This window comes from Alligator sinensis, unplaced genomic scaffold (assembly GCF_000455745.1).
Source record: "Alligator sinensis unplaced genomic scaffold, ASM45574v1 scaffold301_1, whole genome shotgun sequence".
Classification (NCBI taxonomy): Eukaryota; Metazoa; Chordata; order Crocodylia; family Alligatoridae; genus Alligator; species Alligator sinensis.
In genome coordinates, this window is record NW_005842035.1 from 1,600,455 (window position 1) to 1,611,818 (window position 11,364).

At 52.4% G+C, this 11,364-nt stretch overlaps 1 protein-coding gene across 1 annotated transcript in view; it reads right to left on the reverse strand.

Annotated features, from left to right (window-relative positions):
* Positions 1-11,364, reverse strand: part of RUBCN (RUN and cysteine rich domain containing beclin 1 interacting protein) — a 47,254-nt gene that overhangs the window by 22,368 nt on the left and 13,522 nt on the right. Inside the window, exons 2-6 of the mRNA XM_025202716.1 lie at positions 9,019-9,172; positions 4,570-4,653; positions 2,928-3,087; positions 1,702-1,703; positions 502-522 (exon numbers count right to left, since the gene is read on the reverse strand). Coding sequence (XP_025058501.1) covers positions 502-522; positions 1,702-1,703; positions 2,928-3,087; positions 4,570-4,653; positions 9,019-9,057 — 306 coding nt within the window. The 5' untranslated portion in view covers positions 9,058-9,172. The remainder of the gene's footprint in view (positions 1-501; positions 523-1,701; positions 1,704-2,927; positions 3,088-4,569; positions 4,654-9,018; positions 9,173-11,364) is intronic.

Sequence of the window (11,364 nt, forward strand, 5' to 3'; positions counted from 1 at the left end):
CTGCAGGGAAATAGGAGAGGTCAGCCCAGTGGGACTCATGACACTCATACCAACCCCTGGGGACAGGACTTTGCAGCGGGCACAATTTTTAGAACATGGGGATAATCCCTTGGCCCGTCCTCAGACTGTCACCGCCTGCTCTATCTCAACACGGAGAACTACTGCCCAAGCCCCTCTGCAGCCAAGCTTACAAGGGGTCCCAGTTTTCACACTTCTGCACAGAATCCTCTGGGATCCGAAAAGAAGGCCTACCCTTGGGTACAGCACTACATGTCCAGCATGAGAGCTGGGACCCCTTTCGGAGAATGTAGGGGACAACTTCCTGGTGCAAGTGCTGGAGCAGCCAACTAGGGGCCATGCTCTTCTTGACCTGCTGCTCACAAACAGGGAAGAACTGGCGGGGAGTGTAGTAATGGATGGCAACTAGGGCAGCAGCAAGCATGAGATGATAGAGTTCAGGATCCTGAGGAAAGGAAGGATGGAGAGCAGCAGAGTAAGGACCCTGGACTTCAGAAAAGCAGACTTCGACTCGCTCAGGGAACTCATGGGCAGGATCCCCTGGGTAGCCAGTCCAAGGGGAAGAGGAGTCTAGGAGAGCTGACTGTACTTGAAAGAAGCCTTACTGAGAGTGCAGGAACAAACCATCCCGGTGGGCAGGGAGACTAGCAAGTGTGGCAGAAGACCAGGTTGGCTTAGCTCTTCAGTAAACTAAATCACAAAAAAGAAGCTTATAAGAAGTGAAAACTTGGACAGACAAGTACAGAAGAGCATAAGAGCACTGCTCAGGCATGCAGGGATGAAGTCAAGAAGGCCAAAGCGCAACTGGAGTTGCAGCTAGCAAGGGATGCGAAGGGTAACAAGAAGGGTTTCTACAAGTATGTTGGTAGCAAGAGGAAGATCAGGGAAAGCGTGGGTCCCTTACTGAATGGGGGAGGCAACCTTGCGACAGAGGATGCAGAAAAGGCTGAAGTACCAATCAGCATGGATTCATCAAGGGCAAATCATGCCTAACCAACTTGATTATCTTTATGACAAGGTGACTGGCTCTGGGGATGCAGGGAGACCAGTGGACGTGGCGTACCTTGATTTTAGCAAGGCTTTTGGTACGGTCTCCCACAACGTTCTCCCATGAGAGCTAAGGAAGTACAGGCAAGATAAATGGACTGTAATGTGGATAGAAAATTGGCTGGAGCATCAGGCTCAGAAGGTAGTAGTCAATGCCTCTATGTCTAGTTGGCAGCTGCTATCAAGCGGAGTGCCCCAGGGGTCAGTCCTGGGGCTCGTTTTGTTCAATGTCTTCATCAACGATTTGGAAGATGGGATAGATGCACCCTCACCAAGTTTGCAAGTGACACCAAGCTGGCCTGGGGGGAGGAGTAAATACACTGGAGAGTAGGGCTAGGATTCAGAGTGACCGAGACAAATTGGAGGATTGGCCCAAAAGGAATCTCACGAGGTTCAACAAGGACAAGTACTAAGTCCTGCACTTAGGAGGGAGCAATCCCCTGCACCGGGACAGGCTGGGCAGCAGTTCTGCAGAAAAGGACCTGGGAGTTACAGTGGACAGTCAACTGAATAGGAGCCAGCAGTGTGCCCTTGTTTGCAAGAAAGCTAACAGCATCCTGGGCTGCATTGGTAGAAGCGTTGCCAGCAGATGAAGGGAAGTGATTCTTCCCCTCTATTCAGCACCGGTGAGACCACATCTGGAGTCCTGTTTTGGGCCCCCCGCTACAGAAAGGATGTGGACAAGTTGGAGAGTCCAGCGAGAGCAACAAAAATGGTTGGAGGGCTGTGGGGACAGGACTGGTGAGGAGAGGCTGAGGGAACTGGGCTGATTTAGTCTGCGGAAGAGAAGACCGAGGGGGATTGAATAGCAGCCTTCACCTCCCTGCAGGGGGGCTGCAAAGAGGAGGGAGCTGGACTTGTCTCAGTGGGGGCAGATGGCAGAAGGAGCAATGGGCTCAAGTTGCAGCAAGGGACGTTGAGGTTGGATATTAGGAAAAACTCTCACTAGGAGGGTAGTAAAACACTGGAACAGGTCACCCAGAGAGGTGGTGCAGTCTCCATCCTTGGAGGTTTTGAAGACCCGGGTAGGCAAAGCCCTGGCTGGGATGATGTAATTGGGGCTGGGCCTGCTTTGAGCAGGGGTTGGACTAGATGTGACCTCCTGAGGTCCCTTCCAGCCCTCATTTTCTATGATCTCTGCAGCGGGGCTGCTCCAGGACCTACTAGCAAGAGACAATGACTCCTCTGCATACAGGGAGTAAAAGCAAAGCTGGGGATGTTAGGTTCATCAGAGAGAACTCAGGATGCTCTAAACAAGGCAATGGAAAACACCCCATGGACTTCAGAGAGCCCCAGCTCCAGACCTTGGCTGCCAAGAAGGACTGAACAGACAAAGGGCCCTGGAGACAGCTGTGCTCCACACGCAGCAGCCAAACCCAAGCCACAATTTCCCCTTTCGAGACTCTCGTTTTACAACAAAAGCTCTTTGTTCCTGTTTGGGGGGCCCCGGCCTGCAGCAGCTGTGGGTTCACACTACAAGATTTCCTAGCCTGTACCACAAATTAATGTGTTTTCTGTACTGCAAAAAAATCAAAAGGAGAATACTCCCCAGAGCCCAGCAAAGCTTCTGCTTCCATCTTGGCCTTCTGTTTCTTACTCTAACTTGCATTTTGAACCGAAAACACTGCTTTTGAGGTCAAAACAACTTTATGGAAAGGTTTTGCATATGTTCAAGTCAGAGTTGGGCCACTTCCAAAGGAGGGCACTAGTTTGGTCGTATCGGCATTTTTCAATCAAATGCCACAGTGAAACCTCCTTCCCTGACCCACCCCCGGGCATCCCAAGCCATCCTGGCTGAAAGGCAGGTCCAGCCCTCCCCGGGGAGGAAAGATAACTGCCTGCCTGGAACTGGTGGGAGTTACCTGTGTAAAATTTCCTGATGTACTGCCTGTTCCCCAGCAGAGGCTTCAACTGGGCGGATAGGCAGTGGAACTGCAGGCTGCGCTGCAGCCACCGCTTCGCTGGGGCCTGGTCGCTGAGGCTGTCGGCGTTTTGCAGGTCATCCTCACGCAGGCTGATGAACTGGAACAGATGCCGTGGGTGAGTCAGGGCAGGTAGAAGTCGCAGCCTCCCGAGAGCTGCATGCCAACACCATCCCTCTTCCAGGGCCAGAACAGCCCCCAGAGATGCCCCAAGCCTAGTCGCTGCCTGGGGAGCACAGCCCTGGTCTGGCAGCACTCTGCCTCCCTGCTCGGTTCTGGTGGAGCGCAGCAGCTGGCCAAGCCGGCGTGCTCACAATGGAAGCAGCAGCACCGGTGGAGACTTGTGCCACAAAGGCCAGCAGGCTGCAACCTGCTTGGGAGGCCAAAGTCCTCGGCTTACCCTGTCAAGGCTGGGATGCTTCCACTGCATCACCCCACCGTGTGCACCCAGGGGACCAGGGAAACCAGGGCCAGGCCTGCTCAGTCGCCAGAATCCCAGCTGAGCTTGAGTGAACTGCCTGCTTCTTGCCTGACACACTTGGGACTGAACCAGGGCTCCAGACCACAGAGCAAGGCCCTGTACAACAGCCCTGCTTCCACCTGGGAGCTCCAGGCTGGTGCCAAGGTCTGCCCTGCTGCTCCCCTGAACTCTCCACGAGGCCCTTCCTCCATAAGGGCTCTGCATTTTAGCCATGTCATGAGCATGGCCTCAAAGAGAGCAGCAGAGTGGTAGGTATCAAGAAGGGGAAGAAGAGCTGCTCTCCCTTGGGGCATAGAGCAGGACACAGGGCAAGACACCGAAACAGCGGCAAAGCGGAGAGATATAGATTAAATCTCAAAAAAGAAGCCCTCCCCGCCACAGCAGGAGGGCAACCCAAGAAGCTGCTTAGGGGAAAGGTGGCATCTCCTTCACTGGAGGGTTTCAAGCAAAGGCTGGGTGAGATGCGTTAGAAACAGCACAAATGGCCTCCCTGCAGGGGTCTGAACTGGATGAGGTCCCGTCCATCTTCCAACTCTATGAATGGCCCCTCAAATCAGGACTGTCCAACTGGTACAAGTGGTAAAGTTGTGGTTCCTGGGCTCCTGCAAGAGCAGCCAAAGTCTCTAGGCTCTCCCTCCCTCCTCTGACTTTCACTGCCTACTTCTGCCTCAGGGCTGCACAGTGCAAAGGCGGAGGGTAAAAGGACCCGGTGCAGCAGTGATGGGCATGAGGGTCCACGTGGGGGCATGGCCACGAGGAACTGGAGACCAGCGACTCATGTCTCCTGGACCCATCTCTCCTCTGCTCTGGTGGGTTTGACCACACAATCTTTTCCAGGGCACAGCCTGTAAGGAAAACACACCCCACACAGCCAAATCCCCACACGAGCTATAGAAGATAAGGGCTTGCAGCAGAGCGCTGCGTTCTTCTGTCCCGAGTCTGTCCAAGCTGGGAGAGAGGGATGCTCAGAGAAAGCCAGGTCCCCCGCTGCAGGGCAGCCAGGCCGAGGTCATCGTGCCACTCCCACGCTCCCTCCCCTGTGCAAAGCCATGGCTTTGAGGCCTCCCAGCCAGCCATGCCCTCCAGCCCTCTACACCTCACCTCCTCCACGTGATGAGCAAAGTTGGGGCTCAGCCAGCGGATATCCTTCACAAACTGCCAGTAATCCTGCTGCCTGCAGTACACCTGCCGGGAGAGGCGCTGTTAGACCCCGCTTACGGTACGCTGCAATACTGACCGTGCGGAGATCCTGGAGCCGTTCCATGGCTGCAGTCTCACACGGGGCCACCACACCACTCCAGCTACTGGGAAAGGAGCAGGAGGGCAGGGGAGCTGCATTACCCAGGAGCCTGCTCCAGGGCCCCTCTGCAAGCTAGCTGCTGCTGCTGCAGGGGAAGTGGGGAGCAGCTTGTTCAAGGACACTTCCCCTCCAGGTTTCTGCAGCAGCTGGGGTGAACGGACAGGCGGCACGCTTCTGATTTTATGCCTCAGCCTGGCTGGGACAACACAGCCCTGACTCCTATGCCAGGCTGAGGGCAACAGAGGATGCCCCCTCACATGCCAAAGGACCAAGCACCCTGGCTGACAGGCAGAGGGAGCAACTGCAGATCTCCATGCATACAGATGGATGGATAGACAAAAATAAATGGGAAGTAAAAGCAAATGAGCCAGAAGCTTTGCAAGGAGGAAAGAAAAGGAGTGACTATGAGCAAGGCAGAGGCTATTGCAAAGGGATCTCCTACACACAAAGGCCCAACCGGGAGCTCAGCAGGCTGGGAGCACAGCGCCTGCCAGACGTACCTACAGCGACCTGAGGTTCAGTGGGCAGGAGAAGCTGTGTACAGATGAGGTGGAGGACAGATGCAGCAATAAAGAGGTTAATGCCTGCCCATTAATGCAGGCCCAGATGCAGGGAGAAAACTCAGCCAGGAGCTAGATAACACTTGACCTTTAGCCCCAGGAAAATGAAGCAAACAAACCCCAGCCCAAGCCCTGGCAGGCCAGAGCCCAGCACAGCAGGGCAGGGGAAGGGGCACACAGCTAGTGCTGGGCAAGCCTCAGTGGCCTACATGGTGCCAAGGTCTCTCCCTCCACAGGTCTCTCCAGCCCAGGAGCATGGATTTGACCACATTTCAGCCCGTCAGGGGAGGGCATCACTGCCTACGGCTGGAAGATGTGGGCTAGGGGTGGGGGCAAACCAGGGAAATCTTTCCTGAATGTGTACCCTTCCCTAGCTCCCTCTCAGCTGCAGGGCTGGGGCACAGGGCAGAGAGGACTAAATGGGAATACAGGCCTCAACCCCTTGTCCCAGCCCAGGTATTTCATGCAGGCTCCAAGCCTCACACTGCCTGCAGAGCTGGGAGCCAGGGCTGCATGCAAGTGGACACCCGCGTCTTAGAGGGACATCATCCTATCCACATACAACAGGACTGTGGCTAACAGTAGATGACCCACCTTTCAATCAGAAGGCAGGGCAAAGTTGCACCTTTATGGATTATACAGAGAAAGCATGTATTTTCATGAATCCAAGTTCACTTCATGAGATACTGCCTTTTAATTACCATCAGGGAATTAAGCCTCACATCAGCTGCATGTCCTGCTGCACTGCAAATTCAAGACCTCTCTTCCCCTTTAACTGTTCCCAAATAAATAATGCTCCCTAAGTGCCATGGCTATGCCTACTGTCAGCCAATTTCTTGTTCACCAGACCAGCTCCACAGGTGAGGCTCAGGGGTCTGAACTAACCAGTGTGGGCACCTGTTGCTGGCGGTTCCCACATACCTACAGGATCCCAAGCTAGGAATGAATGGAGCTAGCAGGTCTGATTTCTCAGCAGCAGAGACCCCCCCCCTGATATTTTCACAACTGAAGGCACGGGAGGTTTCAGACTAGCTCCTCCTCCTTGCACCCCATGTTGGTTTGTGCTGTTGCCACCTCCGATGGCTTTGGAAGCTTTGCCAAGTTCAAAGTCTCACAAACTCTTAATTGCCACCTCTCCGCTTCCTGACAACAGCCTTGTTTTCTACTGACACAGCAGTGTGGAGAGGAATCGCACTGGAGAGGGACAGAGGGCAAAGCAGAAACATCCTGGCAAACAAGCAGCACAGGCTGTAGCTCTTGGGCCACAGTAGCCCTGCCGCACAGCTGGCAGTCCAACAAGGTTTGTCTTTGCTTGGGCAGGCAATGCTAGACTCGCACCTTTTTCTGCTGCTGTAACAGGTACAAACACAACCTCAGCATTGACTAAGAAGCTTCTCCTTAACTCAGACATTTTCATACTCAAATATCTTCAATATCAATTCTTTTCTCCCCTGGTTTTGGGAGGCTTTGGTTGGGAATCCCCAGACCTGGAGCAATACTTCTCATGACATAAAATAAAAGCCACTCAATGGCAGAGATACCCCAAACCCTCCAATTCTTTCATGTGTCTATGGAGAAACATTTCTTTACTGGGGAGAAATGGCAGATGGGGACAATGTTAAATTGTTCCCAGGAAAAGCCTCACCCAAAAGCACTTGCTGTGAGCCTGCATGAAGCCTTAATAGAGAATAAGGTCGTGAGGAGTTGGGCACCCCCTCCCACAACTGCAGAGTCAGTCATTTGTGATGCCACAATTACGCCGGTTCTCCAATCCTCCACACACTCCTCCAGCAGCGGAGTCAAGGCCTGACACTTCTAATTAAAACATGGATAGGAACAGCTTTCTCTGCATAGAAAAAAGGAGAGGGGCAAAATTTGCACTTTGCAGGTCCAAGGTCTAAACTCTGCAAAGAGCCTTGGTAAGGAGCACTAGCCTGTGTTGACAGGGCTTGGTTATCCAAACTGCTGTCACGTAGTAAGTAAAAGGATCCCTTTGAAGCCTGTTTCTTTAAAACAGGGGCATCAAAGACGCAGCCAGCGGGCTGGATCCAGCCTCCAGAGCCATGTCATCTGGCCCACAGGCTGGAATTTGGAACTGGGGCAAGCAGCAGTACCATTAATTGCTGCAACTCCCAGAACCTCAGCAGCTGCTGCTTATCTCACCACCAAAATTGCAGCCCTGAGGGCCAGACCCAGCCTGTGGATGGGTATTTTTGACACCCCTGCTTTAAAGAAACAGGCTCCAAAGGGACTGGATCTGGAATGTAAAGACCTACGGCTGGAAGAAGGGGAGAAATCCTCAAACAAGAAATCTCCAGAGGTGCAAAAGAGATCTGCTTTCAGCAGCAAGAAGAATGGGTGTGAATGGGCAATAACAGGGAGAATTAGTGGGAAGAAAAAAAAGACAATGAGTTCATACAAAGCCTGGATTTGGGCCTTGGACCCCATTACCTTCTAAAAATCCAGAAAATTGAGGCCTGGGGTTTCTCCCACCAGCCCCAGCCAAGAACTTCTCCAAGCCCCTCCATCACTGAGCTGATGCAGTACTGTGGTGTCACTGCAGGATCCAGGAGGAGGGAACAAGGGGCTGGGTGGGGACAGTTTCCCCCAGAAGTCACTGATACTTAGCTAAATGTGGCATGAAATGATATGAGGGAGAAGGTGAATGGCAAGTGGGTCAATCCTCACAGAGCTCTAAAGCACAAGTTTTCCCGGTTGCAATGGGGCTGCTAGGACAAGAGCATTCCCTACCTCACTGGCTTCCTGCGTTAACCCCAATTCTTTTCCCCCATCCAAGGAGATCACTGCATTTCACCAACACAAAGCCATGCAATCCCCTGATGAGCAGGGCAGTATTATCAAAGAGGAAAACTGAGGCCCGCAAAGGAGGGACCTACAAATCAGTGGCAGACCCGGGGACCTCCCTCCTTTGTTCTAGCCACAATGAGTAGGTGTACACTGATATTTAGAGCTGAGTTTGAGCAACCTCAAGCACCACAACTGCCCTTCTCTTCTATATTGTACCTTGGTGCCTGAACCAAAGCCATCTACCCAGTGTTTCTTTCCTGAACACAGCACTCCAAAGGGATGCTGGGGCACATGGTAGTCCCTCTAGGAATCAGTCTGCCAAAAACTTGTCTTTCTTCCTGGGCAGTAGAGAGGAAGTGGTGTGAAGGAAAGCTGTGTCAAAAACAGGGTATTGTGGGACTGCTGCTGGCTGACTCCCTATGTACCAGCCCTGCTTGCTTAGGTAAGTTCAAAGCGCACTGGAAAGGAGGGATGGGGTAGACTTGAGACCCAGAAGCTCAGGAGAGCTCACAAGGCCAGGCAGGACTGCTACCAGGATGGATGGTCAGAAGATATGGGTGTGAGGGCAAACTTAGGGTCACCCCTACCAATTTAGATATAACTACAAACATCCTAATCTTCATTAAAGCTTTAGCCCCAACCACCTCAATATTAATTATAATAATAATTATTATTATTTATTATTATTATACCACCATCACCCTTTGCCAGCTGTTCCAGTGAAAACACAGATGCTCCCCCACTTGGTGGGTTACCCCAATACTAGGAAAAGAACAGAGTCCGCCATGTATTACTGAGAAACAAACACCCTCAAGAAGGTGCCACTTGTGAGAGCAGCCACCGGAGCTTCAATGCCACAGAGCAGCACACACAGCACCTTACCTTATCGTGGATGAGCCCATGGAAGAGGATGCTATGCATGTCTCTGCACAGCCGCTCCAAGCCGCCATACTTGGACCAAACATTCGGGTTGTTGGTGGACACCAAACCCTCCACTGTTGTCTTCAAGTTGCCCAGAAGTTTCCAATGCTCCTTCCTACACAGGCAGAAGGAAACAGGGCCAGTGAGTTACCTAGTCATGCAGCAAACAAGGTTTAGGAGGCCAACAGCAGCATCACTGCCCCCACAAAACCTTTGTGAAGCTGAAATATTTGGGCAGGAATCCTAGAAGCTTGCAAGACATGAGTGTCCCACGCAGACTGCCAAAGTACCCCCACCTGAGGTTCAATGAATTGCTCACTATATTCATGAGCATCCTGCTGTGGGCCACTGAGACCACCCAAACTTCAGGCTGGGAGGGGACCACTCCAGCATGCTTCTGCCAGTATCATGATGAATGCCAAGGCTGAGAGATTTCACTCCTGCTGTGCAGCATTAGCACACTTGCTCTCCCTTAAATGCCAACACTATATATGGACTGCAGTCTGCATGCCACCCAGCAGCCAAGCCTGTTTAGAAAGGGCCTCTGTAGACCCAGTGAGAGGAGCTCACAGCTGTCTCTGATTATTCCAGAGGCATTTTTTTGTTTCAGCTCAATGATCACGTGCCTTGGACATATCACTCAGTACAAGGGCAAGGACAGGAGCTATCACAGCTGAGTGAGCAAGATGTTCTGTTGTGGTACCGGAGGCTCACTCCAAGGGCCACCCCAGCTGGCCCAGGGGTAGATGGGCACCTGGCTGTTTGGATGGGGGAGTCTAATAAGATGCTGGTCACATGCCCTCCTGTGTGGGCCACTGGCTGGCCTGCCTTACCCACTTCTCCCAACAGACTGCTAGGCTCAGCGAGGCTTGAATGTTTCAGCGCAAAGAAAACCTCAGGAGCAGCTCTCCGGCCCTCACACCAGCAAGTTGTGTTCTTGCCGAGGATTCACATTGCCAAGGCAGAAGGGAGTGCAGGCTGCCAGGCCAAACCTCGCATCTGATGAAGTAGATGGAAAGCCTCACACCTCTCTGGGTCAGCTAGTCTAAGGTGCCACCCTGCCATGCCCTCAGCCTGATGCCCAACTAACACGGTGAACTCCCTCTGTGCACACCCCAGGAACAGGCCTGTCCCAGGCGATCCTGCTTCTTGCACACAGAGCCCCTGGCTGTCCCAGGTAAACCAGGAAAAAGCATCCCTCCCTGGTAAGAATGGGGCTGGATGGGCACAGGGCAGTATCATAACTGGTCTGTGTTCACATAGAAAGCTAGCAGAAGATCTGGGAATGAATCCCACAGGTCCTGACCCCTGGCCTAACCACTAAACACCACCACCTGAGCCAGACATTCATAGTTTCATAGTTATTAAGGGCTGGAAGGGACCTTACAGATCATTGGGTCCAGCCCCTCTGCACGTGGGCAGGAAAGACTGGTCCCAGCAAGAGCTCATAAAGCCTCCACACTGAAGATCATTGAATTTTAAAGCAGGGGATGGGGGAAAGAGAGAGAATATTACACAGAGAAGTAGGGCTGGAAGGGATCTCCATAGATCACCTAGTCCAACCCCCTGCTGAGGCAGGATCATCCCTATCCAAACCATCCCAGACAAACCCATCATCTAACCTCTTAGTAAAATGACCATCAACCCTGACACAGCAGAGACATCACACCCAAAGCTGTCACAGGGGAACTATAGCAGCTGACATCCTGTTTCTATCAAAGGGTGTTAATATACGTTCAAGAGATCCCAAACAGAGGGCCACTTCCCCCATTAGAGGAAGGCAAAAACCCACCCTGACCAATTCCATTCTCAACGGGGCCAGCCAGGCACGAACCCCAGCAACGCAGCAGCAGGTACAAAACCCTGCATAGACCGAATCATGGCTCTGCGTTTCCTCTTAGCGTCCCACACAAACACACCCAGGAGGTAGCCAACAGCATCCTGCAGCCATTCAAACAGCACGAAATGAGAGAAGCAAAGACAAGGTGGAAATAAATGGCATTTAAAAAAAAAATGTTGTCATCGTAAGTGGCTGATGAGCTCTTTGTAACCCAGAGGAGGCGGCTGGATTTTAAAATGTGATACAATCCCATCATTTGGGTCTTTGGAAGGAAGCTTCTCTCAGCTGCAAAGATGGCCTTTGCCAAAACTCTTGCTTTCTCACTGTCTGAGCACCGATTAAGTTCAGCAAAGGAGAGCAAGTCAGTTCAGTTCCTCCTTTGCAAAAAACCTGGCAAGCTTTAGTGGTCCAAGCTGTTTTCCGTTGGTTTAAATGGCTTGGGGGGGGGGGGGGGGGGGGTTTATTTT